Genomic DNA, 20,350 nt, shown 5'->3' on the forward strand with positions numbered 1-20,350 from the left:
GGTGTAAATCCTACTTTTGTGTAGCCGCTTTAATATGACTGTATGTATTCTAGGAAAGGAGTGGCTTGTACTCACCAGTCAGCGAGGACAGCACCGTGCCTCAGTTTGAAGCTCCCTCACCTTCACACAGGTACTCCATCTGTTGCTTTATTGACCATTGTGACGTGGAACGCATAATATATAAAATGATACTTAATATACTTTGTTTACAGTCCATGACCAGAATACAAATAAGTAAGAAAGAAAATGCCCATAGCCTGATAAAATATAGAAATTAAGGTATACAAATATAAAAGTGTATAAAAGTAATTAAAACTAATACAAATACAGCCATTTCTAACCTAACTGCATAAAAATCTAGATATAGAATACCATCAGCTACTATGTTCCACATTAAGTTGGGAAATATATGCTGCCAGAATTTCTCTCCTCGCCTCCCTGGCTTTGTGATGGTTGCATCCAGTGCGTTAGATAGTATGATCCTCCTTCCATAAGCAAGCGTGTCTGAAACATTCCCTTACAGATGTCCATCAGCTAAGTAGCATTGTTATTTGCATTCTCCTACTTTACTTTCTCAAGAAAATGAGGTCTAGTTTCCAAGAAACTCTAGTCAGAAAAAGCATGAACACCCACATCTGTGATCTCTGATGGGCTTCCATAGGTTTTTCCCGTAGAGTTGAGTGTAACTGTGCAAATAAGGACTCGGATAGTTTGCATAGGTAGCAGTTGCCTTTTACTCTCTTTGCTTGCTGCGTATACAAATTGAATGAATGTTCACATGGCTGAATGCTAAATTTTTTAAAAACTTGTTTGATCCTTCCTGCCTGCTCGCTTTATTCTTATTGAAATACCAGTCTGTGAGCAGCACTGTTCTAATTGTGTGATGTACCACTCTAGGGAGGACCGCAGGTGAAAGCCATTCGCTTGCCAGGTAACAAAAGCCCGCATCTGCCAAGGCAGGTTGTTTTCTGTACTGCCTAGTAGCAAGAGCCTGCCAGTTGCAATTTTGACTTCGGGATGGTCACAGCAGGTACAAAGAACGGATTGTATTCTCCCTTCTCCAAACAGCAAGAGCTCTTTTCTGCTGAATAGCTATGGACTGTTGGCTGCTATGAAGGAAAATGAGGAGATTAACTTTGGGGCTGCATGCTGTAGCAGGGTAATGAATTGCTACATTTAGTGTATTGATTACGATCATTGCGAGGAACATGTACAGTTCATTAGTATTGGAATGGTATTGACCAGTTCTGTGTTAAAGTACATTTAAATTGTACCTATGTTCCCACAGTGGCGTCCATCTAACTCCACGAAGCCCATATAATTCTCAAGAACTACTCTTCCATGTGTCCTTTCTCAGTGGTAGTTCATTAGCAGGTCCCTTAGATGGCTTAATGCGTAACAGTGCATAAGAGAGTAACACTGTAACAGTGGGTCGAGTTCAAGAGAGGCAGTGGTAGTTGTGTATCTTCCCCATGTTTCCCTTCCCCAGCAGCCCCATCCAACACTGGGAGAGTTGATTCACAGGGTTGTAGGCCCACATGCATTAAATAGTACCAGTCGGGTGGTTGAAGTATGGAAGGGAAAAGCAGATTAAATCTCTGCTCTTTCCTGTTCTGTCTGACAGAAGAAGGAACAGATGGTGGTATTGGCCCCTTCTTCCATCTCAGTACCATCCACTGAACATCATGGCTGTTAATCCACATGGGTCCTGGGATCCTTTCCCAGTGTCCGGAGGGATTGCTGGGAGAAGTAGGATGTGGAAAGTCTAGGATCCCTTTGCCCATAGATTGCAGGATCTATTCCAGTGCTCTCATCTGTACTTTGACAGTTCTAATATAGCTGTAGCGGACATAAGCTGATGTCAGGGTAGATAAATCTTTGAGAAGACGCGTTGCTTATGCTTTGTGAAATCTCCAGCTAACCAACTGGAGAAATCTGTGTAACACCAGTTGGCCTCAGCCAGTATTTTTGACATATATTCTGCTGTACTACCTACTCAGACCCATCTTTATTACAGTGATTATTAAATCTATACTGGGAGGAAGAAACATTCTGTAATGTAGACGCAGTTCAAATTGCTTCAGTCCCATGAATTCAGATTGGCACCTGAACATTAAAGGAGATTACTGGGTTTACTGTGATTGCTCCTTCAGTCAAATAAAGGACATCCTTTAAAAGAATTTCTTTCATCAAATTTTGAAGGCTGGGATAAGCACTAGATTTCCTTAGTGGAGGAGAACATCCACTTTTAGAAGCAAGACAGACAGTCCCCTGGACGGGTGAGAGGATTGCCCAATTCTGCTCCCGCTTCCGCAGAAAGTGTAGAATCTGCCAGTGGATCTGGAGAAGTCTTTTATTCCAGTCTCTGTCTTGGCTTTATTTTAGAAGGGTGGGGGAATGGATCCTTCCTCTCTAATACCTTTCCTTTGTACAAGGGATAGGGAAACTGCGGAAGGGGAGCTGCAAGAAGGCAGGGCATGATTGTCTACACTGAAAAAGGATTTTAACTCCCAGGGAGGTAGGAGATAATCCCTTCTTGGAGTAATGAGGAAAGGGGGAGCTCTTCTTCCAGTCTTTAGCACCTCTGGGAAATGGCAGCCTCAGTGAACTTGGGGGGCGGGGGCGGGAATTTCCTCCAGGGAATGGAGATACCATTGTGCTAGACTCCAGAGAAATGCTGGATTGAGGGAGATTAATCGGAAATCTCCTGAGCTCCTTCAGGCAAGGAAGATGAGTTGTCTGGGAAAGAAGGATGTGACAGTGATTTGTTCTTGAGCAAGCCTTTTCAGACTGATTTGTTCCCATCCTCCTTAGCAAAGCAATTAGAGTGCTTCAGCTATCTCTCAGGACAAACAGAAGTTCCATCAGCAGCTGGTTCCTTTTAAACCTAAAGGCACAGCTGAGATTTTCCCACAGGGGGGCAGTAAAGACCATGTCTTCCTGAGTCCTTTAAGAACCAACTTAAAGACTGGACAAATCCATTAGCAGCAAGAGAAGACTCCAGTTTTACGAAGCAATATTACATCCTGCCCAAAGATACCATGGACACTTCCCAGTGTCCAACTTTAGATGGCCTGGTACTAGGGTGAAGAAGGAAACCTAAGAGATCCTGAGGATAAGAAGAATAAGGTTGCTCTGTTCCACAGGACAAATACGAGCATCCTTAGTTCTCCTGGGCAGAGTGTTCCACCTTGTGCAAGGTTCTTCAGCATCCGTTTGGTCATCATAGTCTCAAAGAAGGACTGGCTAGACATCCTGAATAGGCTGATTTGTCAGTGGATTTTCTGGCCCAGCGATGCTTCAGAAGGGCAGCATTTCACACCATCATGAAGGCTCTTAGTAGGAAGCTAGCTATCTCCCTTTGATTTCAAGGAGGCCCTAGCGGCCCGTTTTGATCTGATAAATTCACCACAAGTTCATAAGGTTCTTTTACAAGGGTCACTATTTCCAGTTCAGAAGCTGCCTTTACCAGGATAATAATCATAGCATTGGCTCACCTTCATACTAAGGGAAACACATTAACTCTTACCTGGATGACCTCTTGATGAGATCCAGATCTCTCCTCCAGGGATGGGTGAATGTGCAAACCATGCTTCCTTCTCTGGGGAACATGGATTCTTTATGAACATCGAGAAGCATTCTGACACCTGCCCTGCACTTGATTCAGCAATATCCATGGGCACGCTATCAGGACATATGTTCTTGATGCTGAAGAGACAGGAGAAGATCCTAGCTAATGTCCAAATGGTCTAGTCTTCCAGTAGAGCAGAACTCAAGCTCTTGGATGGGCTTCAAGGGTCAATGGCCCCTGCAGTTAACTCTGTTATATGTGCTAGACTCCAGTCCTCTCATGTTGTGGCTCCTTCTACCACTCCAGAAGCAGGTAACCAAACCCCATCCCCAATCCATCCATGTGCTATCTTAGGGAAAACAATGCCTTCTTTAATGGATTGAGACATGCTATCCAGGGGAAGCCTCTGAGAAACACAATGAGAGTCACTTCAGACATCAGGGTGACAGGGTGAAAGAGCCATTGCCAGGAGGAGCCATTGCCTCCAGAAGGCAGACAAATGAGTATTAACTTCTTGGAGGCTATCCATCCATTGCAGGTTTTCTCCTTAGACTGAAACAAGATCATAGAAACTTGATAGGGGGGCACTCTTCTGAAATGGGCAGAGTTGATTCCAGAGTTGCGGTATTTTGAACACATTCCGGGCAGCTGAACATAAAAGTGGGCTGACTGAGTTCTTTATTTATTTTGTATCCCCACCCTGTCCTGCAAGCAATCTCAGGGCGGCTCACAACACATGATCAAGCAAAATAAATGCATAAAATCATCAAACCATTTCATCCAATAAACATTCCAGTACTGAAATTAATAGCTGACGGCAGCTCATAGTGTCTGACTACAGTGAATGCTGCAACAAGGTCAGGGGGAGCATGTTTCTCTCAACTAACTGAAAGCAGTTCATGCTGGCGACAAGTTGGTGTAGGCAGTCCAACTGAGGCAGATTGACCGGATTAAGCAGATTAAGTTATCAATCAGTAGACCAGGGAGAGTAGAGGTTAAACGGCAGCATTTTCAGTCAGTTTTTGAGCAGACTAGGACCTCTGCTCATGGCTGTGTTCACAAGAGGAGGGTATATCAAGGTGCAGCAGTTTCTTCTTTGCTTCTAGTACTAGGAATTGCTGGGATTCAGTTCCCTGGTGACAGTACAGCCAGAGAGGCTGGTGTCTACATCCTCCTACAGGTTCCCCTTCCAGGGCAATAAGGAAGGTAAAAGTAGCTTTTATTGCCTCATGCTGTCCCAGGAGGTCATGATTTTCAGACCTTGTGGAACTTTAATCAGCTCCAGGTTCCCGCTGGCAAATCCATTCCTTTTCTCACAGCGTCCTTTGAACTATGTAGACCCAGGATGGAACCATCTTGCTGTTTGGAAATTGGGAAGGACTCCCTAAAGACTCTTGGCTACAATTTTGAAGTCGTAGACATGCTTTTAGCTTTGTGCAGAGCCTTCACAAATTTCATTCATAAGTCAACACTGAGGATCTTCTTCAGATGGTTGAAACATGTAAATATGGCTTGCTCTGGAGTACAGGGTTTCTGCAAAACTGTCTTGTTAAGGTTGCAGTCACTGAGCATAAGTGAAGGTTGGAGTCTCGTTTTCATGCCATCTGCATGTCAGAGTTTTTGTAAGGGGGCATCTACAGTAGTGACCCGTCAAAAAGTAAAATGCACAACACTGGGAAGTGATTCCAGAGTAATGAGCCACCACGAGGCCCTGTAAACTAACCCTCAGCTGAGAGACGATTGGGTGTTAAGAAGTCAGCCCTGCAAGGTAGAACAGCCAGACAGAACCTTTATTAGGCATTAATTACAATAATCTATAAAATAGTAGAATACGGTTTAAAAGGGTCAGAAATAACTAGGGTAGTATAACACAGTGGAAGATAAGGTATCTGGATTTTTTTTCCAATTTGTTCCCATGACCTCAGAAAATTTAAAAGAAACTTAGCAACTTGACTGCTAATAAAGGGGTTTCAATCAGATAAAAGGTGAGAGACGGGCCACTTATCAGGCTGACCAATAAAATTATGAAGGGGGGGCTAATTAAAAGATTCCTCTGCTCAAGATGTCAGTGACAGTAGAGCAAAATATGAGATATGGTTTCAGGGACCCTAGCCTGGCATGGGCGGAGTCATTCGACATGAGGCATCCATAAATATCTGCTTTACTGCTATATAAGGCAAGATGTCAGACCTAGGCTCTGTTGATCTGAGGAGCTCTGAGATGGAAAATATGCAGTGAAAGTCCTAGGGATGATATCTAAGGCTATGGGAGAACAAGTTCTGTTTGCTATTGCATGCAGGGACTGCCTATCAGTATCCTTTAACTTCTGGCATAGGAAGAGAAAGTCTTTTTTTTTTTTTTTGAGCCCCCGGAGGGGATTTTTTATTGATTTTTTTTAAACTACAAAAAACTACAACAGAAAAGGGGGTAAGGGAACTACATATATGGGAGAAAGTAAAGTACCCACTACTGACTAAAAACCCAAGAGAGGAGACCCTCCAACTAGCTTTAAAACATTAAGTCTTCTCATTGTTATTCTTTTTATGAACTGAGTCAAACCCTTTAAAAAAGAAAACCCTTTACCCTCAAGTTTACATTTAACTGCCCAATAACAGTATCCCCAATCATCCCCCAGAACCAAAGTTCTCAAAGGCACAAATCAGAGTCCTTCAGCCTTTACTTCTTCTTTTCCCTTCTCTTTCACAGCTTGTAGGGCCTTTTCGGGGCCGCTCCAGCTCGCCACTGGACCTGCTGTCCTCTTCTTTTTTCTCGTCCTCTGACCTTCCCAAATGTTCCTTTAGAAATACTTGAGCTTTAAGAACAGTCAATCTTTTCCTTCTTCTCTTTAATCTTAAATGTTACGCTTTCTGGAAATAGCCATTTGTATCCAATTGAATTTGTTTGGAGGAAAAGCACAAGTTCTTTATATTTCTTTCTACGTTGCCTTACTTCAAATGGAATATCCTTTAGCGTTCTAACAGCATTCTCCTCTGCCTTCAAGGGTGTTGCCACTACTGCTTTCAGGATAGCATCCCTGACGTGCCTCTTCGAGAATCTTACTACAATCTCCCCAGGCAGATTGTTTTTCTTTATATATCCTGAATATGACCTGTAGGCTACATCCATGTCGTTGAGTAGCAATTCCGCTTTTATTTCTGTTACTGGGGCGAGTAGCTCACTCATAAGTTCTTTAAGATTCTCTGCTTTGTTCTCCGGCACCCCCTGGAAGCGCAGGACCATATTGGCCTTATCCACTTGGACTTGAAGCATTTGATCTTCTAAAGAAATAGTTTTCTTTTCCAATTTTTGCACTTTCTTCTTCACTTCCTGCGTTGATTCAGCCATTTCCTTTATTTTCTCAGCATCCTGCTTCATTACTTGAATCAAATCTGTTATTTGCGTTTGTTGAGCAGTAATGCTTGTTGTTACTACAGACAACTGCGTTTGTTGGGTTGTAATATTTGCTGTTACCACAGACATCTGTTCTTTGAAATTATTTAACTGTTCCAGTAGAGGGCGCATGCACTCAGCTACAGCCTTAGCCGTCTCACTGGTCGTTCTCGGCTTTGGGGACTCTACTTTCGTTTTTAAAAGTTTTTCTTTGTCTCTGTCCCTCTTCACCGCCATCTTTCCCCCCGTTTATTTACTTTCGGGATTTTTTTTGAAGCTTCTGAATATGCGCTTGACTGCTTAACTTGATTGGGTGAGTACTTCTGGGCAATCGCACATTTTTCTTCTGCTCCCCCCCCCCTTCGCTCAATGGTTTATGCGCATGGGAGGCAGCCCCCCTCGCTCGCTTTTCCCATTCCACGGGATAGGGTAGGGAGCGTCTTTTCTTTTAAAAATCGTTTCTCAGTTGACTCACGTTCATAGTTGGTCTTCCGACCCCGCTTCTTTCATCATTTTTCACGCCCAATCTCCTGCGCTTGATCCGGTTAGCTTCACTTGTACCATTTGGTGTCTCAGCTGGAAGAACCACTGGAGCAGAGGGGAGCCTCGATTCTCTGGCATTCCGCCATCGAAGAGGCTACCCCTTAAAGCTCCTTGGCCAGGGTCCCTTCGCCGGGCCCCTGGGGGGGTTTACGAGCCTGCTCACCGCCTCCTTCCACTAGAGCACAGAGACACCCCCGGGAGGTCCGGGAGGTGAGTCCGTGAGCGTGCCACCATCAACCGGAAGCCTCCTCGCAAGAGAAAGTCTTGATGGCTTCCAAGCATATACATCCCAACAAGTGGTACTCCCATTGATTTAATTTTCCTTAAACTTGATACAACCAATTGCTAGAGTAAGTATCAGAGAACATAGTATATATGTAGCTAGGGCATTCTGATAAAAAAATGGATGCACAACCAGAACTTTAAGCCAGGCCCTCATCTCTGAGAGACACAGACCAGTCTCCAGGCACATGGCTGCATATCCAACACAATTTGGAATGCCCAGGGTACAATGTAGGAATAATGCTTGAATCATCACAACTCTCTGATTAAAAGCACTAATCCAAATAGGAGTTCCATAGAGCAGTTGGGCTACAGGTTTAGCATTAGAAACACTAATAGCAGCAGAGACGTATTGGTCCCCATGGGAACAAAAGAAGCAGATCACAGCTGACATACTACACTTTGCCAGGTTGAGCGTGATTTTGGTGGTATGTCCATTTGTTGTTGTATTGAAAGGTGACTCCTTGGTATCTGTAGAATTTCACTTGTTTGATAAATCTGCCCTTTACATTCCAGTGGTGACATCTCCAAGTGTTTTTGATCTTTCAAAATTGACAAGGAGTAGGTTAGAATCACAATGGTCTACAAATGTAGTCAAAAGGCTCTTGAGGCCCAATTGCATGCAGGATAGTACCATGGTATCATCTGCATAGAGTAGAAGAGGAATGTTGTGCCAGGCCACCCACAGTCCTCAAGGTAGGTGCTAGGTTGTTCATAAAGGGATTGAACAAGTAAGGGGCCAATACACATCTTTTTTTGACCCCCAGATTGGTGGGGATCCCACTGGTTAAATCTCCCTGGCAGCTGGTTAAAGAATATCGTTTGTAAATAAGAAAGACTAGTCTTTTGTCCTTGAGAACCTTATCCAATTTGCTCCACAATAAACTTCTAGATGTCGAGTCAAAGGCCCCCTTCAGGTTGGTAAAAGCACAGTACAATTCCCGCCCCTCCATATTTCTCTGCTGAGTGGGCAAGCTTGATACAATGATCAAGCAAGGATCTATCAGAGCCCAACACTTTTTGGTCACGAAACCACGAGGATAGTTTGGTCAGCAGGTGGTGTGCATAGGGTTTCCCAACAATTGGTTCTCCCCCTGCCTGCCAAAGAGAGGCACAGGAGAACTCAAAGACAGAAAATCTGCCGAGTCTAACTGGAGAAACTCTTTTCCAGAATGTTCTTTTCCACTCAAAGACAAAAACTTCTCTCTACATATCTGTCTCATAGATGCTTAGAGAGGAATGTTATTTCCCTAGGCAAATTGTAAATGTACCATTCTGGCATTGCTGTTGGTAAGTCCCAGCGAGTGGTGAAACATGAGGAAAGAAACGGGATGAAATTAAATCCCCCAGGCAATTATTCAGGCATGCATGATAGTAACAGCATGTGAAAGTGCATAGCAGATGTATAGCTGGGTACGTTTTGTAGTGTTTTAAGTAATTGCACTGAAAATATCTGTGTAAATGTGTTTAAAAGTTGGTTAGGTCTATGGAGGCCGTGTTTCTTGGTATCCATTATTTCGCTATGAAAACTTTGATGCTAAGAGTCCACGTGAGCAAAAGTTAAGGGTATCTTTTACAAGCACTGAAAAGTTCCTTGTGAAATACCCAAGGACAATGGAAATGAGCTTCTCCCTGTAGCATATTCCTTTTTTATTTACCTTTAGAGAATGTAATCTCAAGCTTTTGTCTGGCCTATGCAGGATTTATCCTTTAATCTATTTCCCCCTATGACTTAGTTGCTCACTCTCTGTTTTTGCCCCACTGCTTACATCTCTGGCTTTATTGCTTCGGTTTAATACCTCCTCATTCCAGGTTCTTGACAGATTCTATGCTGTCTTCCTTCAAGAGAGAGGCAGGGTGTGGGGATGGCTTTCTTGTATTTCCATGGAACCCTTCTGCTATCAACTCTTTAAATAACCCTACATTTTCTTACAGCTAATGAACTGCCAAAGGCAGTCTTATTTACTTCGATGCGGGTGCTAAATTTTTGTTCAGCACATAAAAAAAATTTCTTTAAAAAGCTTTGTGCAGTGTGCTAGAACATGCTGAAGCTGAGGTTGCTGGTGATAACAGCGTAATATTTTTGCATTTTCATATGAGTAACGGCTGCATTTTACAAATGGTCTAAAGCAGAAGTGTTTGAATCTATTTCCCAAGAGAGGCCTTTTCATAGTGAGTTACTGTGCATACAGTAGCCACAGAAGAGGCTTGATGGCCTCTATTTTTTCTTTTGTTGTTTGTGGAGGTGGTGTTACACTTCTGTTGCATTCTAGCATCCCTCCAGAATCAGTTTACCATTTCCTGTTGCCTCCTTCAAATGGAGGCTGTGTCTCTTCATTTGCAACTCGCAGCTCAACATTTGGTAGAGATTTTATTGCTTAAGAGCGCAGCTGTATGTTTCGTAGCTGTAGTTGTCCTTTGAACAAATGGAACCTTCAATTTAACACAAGTCATGTTTCTGTGCAGTCTCACATCTGGAGTACACAAATGCCAGCGTGCAGTAAGGCTCTTGAGTTTGTACAGACTCACAAGCCTCCTCTCCCCACATCCTTATTTTTTATCTTTATTTTTACAGTAGCATTATCGATTCCACAGAATACAACCAGACTCCTGGATTTAGTGGCAGTTCCCAGGTAAGAAAATATACCTTGTTATGTACAAAGCCAGGTAATAAGAGGATTTCCCCCTTTCTCTGGGAAAGGAAAAGATAAGGGTGGTAGTTTAAATAAGTGACACAGATATAAAAACGAGTGTGTTGCAGTTATGCAAGATGTCATGACATGCATAAAGGGATCCTTCAAAATGTAAGCAATGAAATGGTATATTAAATTATACACATGAAGTAGAGTAGTTCTGCATGTATTGTCGTCTTTACTGCATATACGGAATGAAGCTATTTGGGTTGTATAGTTAATTTGGAAGAAAATGGTCAAGTCAAGGGAAGGGTGCTCAGATGTAGTAGAAAACAGCCTATGATTTTATAGTGTGGCTTTGCTAAAAATATATTATGTCAGACGAAACCTCTTTATTTTATGTGCTGATGCTTAGTCCCTAATATTCTGGTCCCAAGATCTATTGGGGGTTCTTGAAAAAAGATCCCATTTATACTCATGCCTATACTTTGGTAGAGGTATATTCTGATTAGCACACACATCTGGAAGTTTTGTTGTTGTTCAGTTGCACAGTCGAGTCCGACTCTTCGCGATCCCATGGACTAGATCACACCAGGCCTTCCGCCATCCGCTGAAGTTTGCTCAATTTCATGTTCGTTGCATCGGTGACACTGTCTAACCATCTCATCCTTTGCCGTCCCCTTCTTCTTTGACCTTCAATTATTCCCAGCATTAGGGTCTTCTCCAGTGAGTACTCCCTTCTCATTTGGTGGCCAAAGTATTTGAGCATCAACTTCAGTATCTGGCCTTCCAGGGACAGTTAGGGTTGATTTCTTTTAGGATCGACTGGAAGTAAGGCTATGGAAATCAAAGTGGTTTTTGCTTCAGCGTAAATCTGTCTGGCATCTGTCAGGGTAATGTGTGAGATTCACAAGGGTCATACCGATATTGTGCAAAAACCTTTGAAACAAAAATGTGAATGCACATATAGTGGTAACTTTTTTCCAGTTTAAAATCTACATTGCTAGTTAGAGTCCTGCATCAGTACTGTAATTAAAAGAGAGCTTGCATTTCTACAGCGTTGATAAAATCAATTTGGGAGTGAGGAGGCAAGAAAAATTCAGGCCTGCCTAGAAAATTTATAGGTAGACTTTAATGTGAGCAACTCAGTATCTATTGGTCCCGTTATTTTAAAGAGTTTGCAGAATGATTTCTGAGCATGTAATTCCCGGCTTAAAGTCCCTATGGATTCAGATACTGAAAACTTTCTTTTACAAATTTGAAACTACAGCACAGTTTTACAGCCACCCTTCCTTGGGATGTTATATCATCTTGTATTTGTAAAACTGCGAGGCCTGTCTTAAAGTGCTGAATCTAACTTGAATGGCTTCTGCTGGAAACAGAGGTGTTATGTTTCTGCTAACCTCTGTGTTTATAATAAAGCAGCTGGCATTGGCAATTGTATTCAGAGGCTGTGTGTAATTGCATTTGATTGCCAAGTCAATCCTCATTCTTAAGTCATTGACATTGTTGGAATGGGCAGTGGCACAGGCTCCACAAATTTATCTTGTGTAGGTTCAGATACCTCCCAAAAGTCTTGGTTCTGGCAAACGGCAAAACATCAGAGTAGTTACAGGCAATGCTCTCTCTAAGCTATGGAGTCTTATGAGCAAAAATTCTACTTTGTGAGCTACTGGCATTAAAGTTGTGGGTGAGCGATTTGGCTCCTGCATAAATTAGTTTGCTGTGGAGCCATCCTGCCAAAAATCTGTGAGCTGGAGGCTAAAAAACGGTGAGCTAGCTCAGCTTAGAGGGAACACTGGTTACAGGTCCCCTGGTTTGAGTTTCTTCAGTCAGGTTTTCAGTTTTGAATCTGTGCGGCAAGTTCAAGGTAACTGTGCTAGAACTCACATGCTTTGAAAACCTAGCTTTGTGAGAAAGGGAGCCTGAAATATTTTGCAGGGCACTGTTTTCTTATGATAGAAATGTTTTTAATGTTTCAGTTCTCCAGCTTTGGGCAGATGGCATTTCTTATATGATGGCATGATATCATAGTTGTAGAAAAGTTGCTTTTGTATGGTCTGTTCATTGGAGTGCTGTGATCTGAATCCATACGCCTTAGGCATAACGATAGATTTGTTATAATTGCTACCTTCACTCGACAAGAATTACAGGTAAATCAATCTTTTTTTCAGCGTGTCGCATGGGAATGTCATACAAGGCTGGTGCAAACAGTAACACTTGTTCTGTTTCTTTATACATCTGAAATGTCTAAATACTGTTTATGTACTGAGCTGTCATAACTGCCAAAGAGGCGAAGGAGGGGGCCTGTGTCTTGCTTCTGAACTTTCCCCCTCTTGTTTCATACAGACTAAAAAGCAGCCATGGTATAACAGCACATTAGCATCAAGGAGAAAGAGGCTTACGGCTCACTTCGAGGATCTGGAACAGTGCTACTTTTCCACTAGGATGACTCGAGTATCAGGTAGAACATGTTAGCTACAGACTGAAGTGCAGTGTTTTTGAATATGCCTCTAGTTCCCAATATCTTTTTCCAGTCCAGCATGGTAATTTGCTACTTTCTTACGGCAAGCAGCGGTTTCTTTAGGAAAGCAGACTGACAGCTACAGCAGTAGTGTTGTTACTCTGTTTTCCAAGTCAACTTTTTTGTGCACGTTTGTGTTATGGCCTGTTGTCCTCTTCCCGATTTATTCTTCCCCATCACCATCTGCCCTGTCAACCATATACAAAAGCTTCAGCTTTCTTTCATTCCTCCCTCTGTGGAAAAAAACCTCCCATCATTCTTCTTCCTGTAAAGTACTGTGAAAACCCTTCTGTTTGTCTGTTTTCTCTTAAATGCTTTGCTCTGCTCTCGTTGGACTGCTGTATTATTGCTTTTTGATTGCTTTTCTATTGGCTTTCAATTTATCATGAACATCCTGGAGATTATGAGGTCCATTTGGCATCATAAACATTTCAAAAACTGAAAACTAAAAAAATATATGATTCTCTTAGATTTCTCAATCCTGTCATCTGTTCCTAGCATTCCAGCGTCCAAATCATTTCATACCATATGGCACCCTTCCTCAAATCTCTACACCAGCTTTGTATCCCTATTTCCTTAATTTATAAGCTCTTCCCTGATTTTCCACACTCTACCTCCTTACCCTTATTACCTCTGGTCTTCCTTCTTATAGCCTCTGCTCTTTCAAATCTAAGATTTGCGCTCCTAAGCTGTTGCTCAAAAAGGTTAAACTAGGGACCCGCCAGGACTGTAAGAGCAGCTGCAATTAACTGCAAATACATTATATTCTTAGAGTGTGAAGTAATGATGTCTATTAGTATCTTGTTTATAAATGCATTTTGGGATCAGATATTCTACATGACAGTGGTGGAGGCTGCATTAGTTAAAACTGACATCACTTTGTAGAAGGAAATTTCTCTGCACCTTATTTATTTATTTATTTGATTTGTATCCCATCCTCCCTGCAAAGCAGTCTCAGGGCGGCTTACAAAACTGTATAAAACACTAAAGGTAAAGGTAAAGGTTCCCTTGCTCGAAAGCCAGTCGAGTCTGACTCTAGGGTTGCGGTACTCATCTCCGTTTCAAAGCCGAAGAGCCAGCGCTGTCCGAAGACATTTCCGTAGTCATGTGGCCAGCATGACTAAACACCAAGATGCACGGAACGCCGTTAGCTTCCCACCGAAGTGGTACCTATTTATCTACTTGCAATTTCTTTCTTTCGAACTGCTAGGTTGGCAGGAGCTGGAACTAGAGACGGGAGCTCACTGCGTCATGCGGCACACTCGGGTCTCGAACTGCTGAACTACTGACCTTCCACAGCCTGCAGTTCAGCGTCTTAACCACTTGAGCCACCGCAGCTCCTAACACTGTGCAACACTAAAACAAGAAGATTAATAAAATCACAACAGTGCAGTCCTAAGTATAATAACTTATAAAGTGCTAGTACAACTAATATAACGATGGCCAACGTTTGATTTGAAAACCAAGTTGCCTTTTTTAAGCTCAGTATCCAAAACTAGTGTTTATGTTCAGTTCAGTCACCTTTAATGGCATAATAGGAACAGTAAGACACATATAGTAGCAATTCCAGCAAACTAAAATATAGTAAAAATAATTAAAATACATACAATTCAATTTAAAAGCCTGTATCTGATTTTAATCACTTCAGCTAGAAACTTAGCAACCAGAGCTGTAATTTCAGGGTTGGTGTCATTTAAGAGATGTTGGATACATCTATCTTTATTAACATTACGATTAAAGATCAATGACAGGATTAAAGATCAAGTTCCTTGCGAGTGGTTGTATGAAATTGGCAATCTAAAATGATATGTTGAATTGAGTCAAGAGATTTTAAGGAACAATTACACATCCTTTCATGAAAGAGGTTTGTTTTTTTTTAATCTGCCCAATAGCATATTTGAGGGGAGGACATTTAATTGGGCTAGTGTAAATGCTCTACAGTGTAAAGGAACATCAAAACTGTGAATATACTTAGCCATTTGGTTATGTTGTGTTACAAGATTCAAAAAAGCCTGAGATGAAGATAGAGGACACAGTTTTTGAATTTCTAAATCAAACAGTCTTTGATTATCCGAAAGATGGCAGTTTTTTTCAACAAATAGAAAGATGGCAGTTTTTTTCAACAAATAGAAATCAATAGAAAAACTTAATTGGTGAATTTTCTTTTCAGTGCCTAAAAACCAATTAGCACGGTGTGGATCAGTTTTTAATTGTGACATGAGAGAGTTTGTTGAGGCTCTAAAATGTATTTTGAGCCAGTATTTGAAAACAGCTAACCAAATGTTCATTTCAATGAGGTGTTGACCCAGTTCGATGCATAATGCCGAATTTGTCTGGGCACACCTAGGAGTTGTCGAAAAAGATTTGTTTGGATACTTTCAAGGTCATTGTTAAACGCCTTTATCCAGACTGGTCAACCGTATAATAACTGTGATAGAATTTTGGCTTTGAAGATCTTTATTGCTGATGGAATGTATTGGTTCCCTTTGGTAAAAATGAATTGCTTAAGGAGGGAGGTAGATCGCTTGGCTACCGATATTCAAGTTCTATGTGTTGTCCAATTTAAGTTATATTGAAATGCGATTCCTAAATATTTGAAGTTTTTTACCTGGACAATTTTTGAAGTTTCCAACTTTTTGAGAAAACTAATACTGTGGATTTTGAATAATTGGTATTTAGTGTATTATCTTGACAAAACTTATAAAAAGCTTGTAAATATCTTAGGAGACCAATTCTAGTGCAAGAAAGAATAGTAGTGTCCTCAGCATAAAGTAGAAGAGGTACGACATGAGATCCCAGTTTAGGGGGATGGCTGTTGACAGGTTCCAGGTACGAGGCTAGATCATTTAAGAATAGGTTAAAAAGATGGGGTGCTAGGATACAACCTTGCTTCACTCCCTTATGAATTGGAATCTTAGTTGTTAAGTGTCCTTGTTCTGAGTATTTGACTTGACAGGAGGTAGATGAGTAGAGTTTTTAATCAAAATTAATGATCGAGGATCGATCTTCATTAGTTCTAATTTATCCCATAATAGTTGTCTAGATATTGAGTCAAATGCACTTTTCAAATCAATAAAGGCCACATACGGGTTTTTTTGTACCCGTTTTCATATATTTATCTGCTAAGAAAGCTAAAAGAGTACAATGGTCTAATGTGGAGTTGCCTTTAGAGAACCTGATTTGTTCAGGGCAGATGATATGATAAGAATAGATCCAATCTTTGAAGCGTTTTTCTAGATATTTGGCATAAAGTTTACCAATTATGGACAAAAGACTTATTGGGATTGCCTTTTTTAAAGACAGGGATAATGATGGAGTTCAATGAACCAACTATTTAAAAACCTTCGACTGTATCTTTCTCCAAGAAACTCTCCAAGAAACTAATAAGACTTAACATCAAGACCACTGTACTTTATTTAATGATTGTTTTTATGCTGTTTTAATTGTTTGTCATGGCATTTGCCTCTTTTGTTAGCCGCCCTGAGCCCATTTGGGGAGGGCGGGATATAAATCCAATAAATAAATAAATAGAGCTGAGAATCATCAGCATATGGATGACAACCTACTCCAAAACTACGAATGATTTGTCCTGAGGGCTTTACATAGAGATTGAAAAGCATGGAGGATAGAATTCCACCCTGTGGAATTCCACTATAGGTCCCACACTGATGACAACTGGTTTCCAATAGCAACCCTTTGAGTACGATCCATGAGGAATTATTTGAACCAGAATGAGCCTTACAGTGTGATTTCCAGATTTCCATAAGTGCTCTTTTCTTGCCCCGAATTAAATTGGTGTACTGCTGCATATCACAGGAAATGTTCATAGACCTTCAGGTACTACATAAATGGTCCCTTTTAGAGCTACCTCTGCAAAAATGCATTTCAAGTTAGTTTGAGATGAGTGTTTCTTGAAATGGAACTGGAAATGTTACTTCTTGCAATAGTCTGAAACTGTATTTGCCTCGTATTCTTGTGTTTAAAACCCTCAGTTACTTGTTTCTGTCTCATCTAGATGACAGCAGAACCTCAAGTCAACTGGATGAATTTCAGGAATGTCTGTCCAAGTTCACGCGCTACAATTCTGTCCGACCCTTGGCAACACTGTCGTATGCTAGTGACCTTTATAATGGATCCAGCATAGTGTCCAGGTAATGAATATCCATGTTTAAATGCTCATTTATTGTGAGAAATTGGTAGCTACGTAAGATCGAGAAAATCAAAGTTCCTTTTTTAATTTGCTGTCTTTCTGTGGCTGCAAGATTTTATGTAGGTAAATATTTCCAATAATGTCTGGTGTTTGTATTCTTTCCACAGCTTAATAAATTCACCAGCTGTAACTGGTGTGTACCCCTCACACATGCTTTCAGGTGTGTAGATGCTTTCAGAACTAGGTGTTGCAAGAATAAGTTTACATTTGTCGCCATCAAGAGAGCTGATTCCTTGTCTGTGATCCATTTTTACAGTGTTCATTGTTTTGATTTGTGGGACTTCCTACCTTGGTAGTTGACAGATGCTTGGTGAATAACTGGTATGTAAGTGGTTGCTGGTAAATGTAGACGTAATTTGTTAAATTCAGTGAGTACAGTAGTATTTGCCCAATACATTGTTCGAAAGCATTGGCTTGGACTAATATTTTGGAAAACTGAGCACTGGCACTGTAGCAGGAGCTTGCTGTGAGTAAAACGGAGTTAGATATGTAATCAATGAGAAAACTGCTGCGTTCTTGAATTGTGTTGCATCAACAGTAAATGTAGGGTGAAGCTGATTTTTGGCATGAAATCTTTACTGTACTCTCTTAATTGTAAAATCTTAATGTTTTGAAGAGCTGCCTTTGTATAAATTATGTAAAACAAATTTAGAGTCCAGTGGCACCTTTAAGACCAACAAATTATGTAAATTAGCTACCAATAAATGGTCGTGTTACTTATACTTAGGACTTATGTGGAAAGTTGGGTGTAAATATTTTAAACAAAATTCCTTAACAGCTCACCACTTGGATTAAACTTGTTCTTGTGCCTGTAGCTGTTTGGATGCCAGTACGTCTGTCCTTGTAGCACAGTAGCTGTTCCTCTTGACAAAAGCTTTCTTGGAGGAACTCCTCTTTTCTTTTATCTGCATATTCAAAATGTCTTTCTGTTGAACTCTTAAAATGCTTAAATAATCCTAGGACTGGATTTATTGCTAGAGGGTAGCAAACTTGGTACTAACAAATGCCTTAATGTTGAGTTCAGGTGTGATGTGTTTATTTTTTGAGCGGAACTTGTATTCTTTAAAACAAATAAGCATAGCACTCTGCATGAGATATGCATACATGTTGTGTAGACATGTTGTGGTTGTGCATGTGTAGACATGTTGTGGATAGGAATCTGTCTGCACCAAGCCATTCTGTTATTTCTAATGTTGTTTAAGAACTTGAGTGCAGGCTGTGGGATTTGTGGCTTCTTTCCTGGCCTCCTCCTTGCATGAGCTAAGTCCAGTAGCCTTATTCATGGCTAATGTTAGCCAAAGGTATCCATTGTTAACAGTATTGATATTTGTTGGGTGGGAAGAAGGAGGTGGGGGAATTTACATATGGGAAGGGAGAGGCCAGGAGGAGAGTGCACAGTTCCTTAACCATGGTTAAAAGGAAGTGTTGCCCTTGTACAAAACCAAATTTTCTGTTCCCTTGTTTGGTATATTGGCATACTTTGCTGTTAGAGAAAGTTTGCTGTTCTTTCTACTTAAAATGGTGCTTGAATATTTGACCTCCATGTATCCTGTGTAAGACAGAATATTGTCTTAAGAGTGTACCTGAGTAGTCTGAACAAAGGTCAGCAAAAGATGTTGCTTGGTTTAACCTCAGATTAAGGCTACCGAGATTATGCATATATGTGTTTTTGGGATTAAATCTGGCAGTACTCTATGGGGCTTAGTTTTGAGTGGATATGCATTGAATTGGGCTGCTGAATCAATTTCAGTCTGTGAAGCTGAAGGCCAAATAACTGGCCTCCAGGATTGTCTTAAATTAGTAGTTTTATTTTAGGGTGAGTTTGTAGTATTTTTTGGTTTTGGCTGATGGCTGTAGTTCAAGATTACTGTATTATATGTTGTTGAAGGCTTTCATGGCTGGAGTTCATTAGTTGTTCTAGATTTTCCAGGCTGTATGGCCGTGGTCCAGTGCCATTATTGTACCCATCTATAAGAAGGGACCACAACATAACCCTTCCAACTATAGGCCAATAAGTTTACTTTCTGTAATAGGGAGATTATATGACAAATTCTTACAACTAAAGCTCCTTAACGGGACCTCATCTTCTAAGATCCTTGGTCCTGAGCAAATAGGGTTCAGCCAGGGGAAGTCACCTCTTGATCATTGTATTCTCCTCTCTCACTTGATAAATAAATATTCAAAAAGAAGAAAGGCCAAGCTTTATGCTGCCTTTCTAGACTTTAAAGGGGCCTTTGACTCTATTTTGAGGAATTTACTCTGGAGGAAACTTAATCATTTGCTTCCTGATAAGAGATTACTGTTCCTTATCAGGAAATTGTATACGGCTACATCTTGTCAGATTAGATGCCCTCCCTCTGGAAGACTTACACCAATTATTAATATAAATAAAGGGGTTAAGCAGGGCTGTATTTTGGCCCCTTCCCTTTTCAATCTTTTAAAAAAATGACTTTGCCCCTTTTCTGTCTTTAGTCGATGGACACAGCCCTAGACTTGGCTCTACGCATATATCTTTACTGCTGTACGCTGATGACGCAGTCCTTTTGTCATCGACTCGTTTGGGGTTAAAGCATTTACCGTATTTTTCGGACCATAAGACGCACCTGACCATAAGACGCACCTAGTTTTAGAGGAGGAAAACAGGGAAAAAAATATTCTGAACCCTGGGGCTGTCATTGCAGTTCCTGAAAACTCCTGGCACACCCTGGGGCTGTCATTCCACTCCTGGCCCTGTCATTGCAGTTCCTGAACACTCCTGCTCCACCCTGAGGTTGTCATTCCAGTCCTGGCCCTGTCATTGCAGTTCCTGAACACTCCTGGCACACCCTGGGGCTGTCATTCCACTCCTGGCCCTGTCATTGCAGTTCCTGAACACTCCTGGCAAACCCTGGGGCTGTCATTCCACTGCGTGGCCCTGTCATTCCAGTCCCAGAACACTCCTGGCAAACCCTGGGGCTGTCATTCCACTCTTGGCCCTGTCATTCCAGTTCCTGAAAGTGGCCTGTCATTCCAGTTCCTGAACACTCAAGCTCCACCCTGGGGCTGTCATTCCACTCTTGGCCCTGTCATTCCAGTCCCAGAACACTCCTGGCAAACCCTGGGGCTGTCATTCCACTCTTGGCCCTGTCATTCCAGTTCCTGAATACTCCTGCTCCACCCTAGGCCTGTCATTCCACTCTCCGTGGCCTGTCATTCCA

General features: G+C 41.4%; 1 protein-coding gene across 2 annotated transcripts in view; it reads left to right on the forward strand.

Annotated features, from left to right (window-relative positions):
* The window catches only part of RFWD2 (ring finger and WD repeat domain 2, E3 ubiquitin protein ligase), a 185,909-nt gene that overhangs the window by 31,482 nt on the left and 134,077 nt on the right, over nt 1–20,350 (forward strand). For both annotated transcript variants that reach the window (XM_015417745.1, XM_015417746.1), the window contains exons 8-11: nt 54–130; nt 10,362–10,419; nt 12,769–12,883; nt 16,959–17,094. In XM_015417745.1, coding sequence (XP_015273231.1) covers nt 54–130; nt 10,362–10,419; nt 12,769–12,883; nt 16,959–17,094 — 386 coding nt within the window. The remainder of the gene's footprint in view (nt 1–53; nt 131–10,361; nt 10,420–12,768; nt 12,884–16,958; nt 17,095–20,350) is intronic.

Source organism: Gekko japonicus, unplaced genomic scaffold, assembly GCF_001447785.1.
Source record: "Gekko japonicus isolate JY-2015 unplaced genomic scaffold, Gekko_japonicus_V1.1 scaffold158, whole genome shotgun sequence".
In the NCBI taxonomy this organism is placed as follows: domain Eukaryota; kingdom Metazoa; phylum Chordata; class Lepidosauria; order Squamata; family Gekkonidae; genus Gekko; species Gekko japonicus.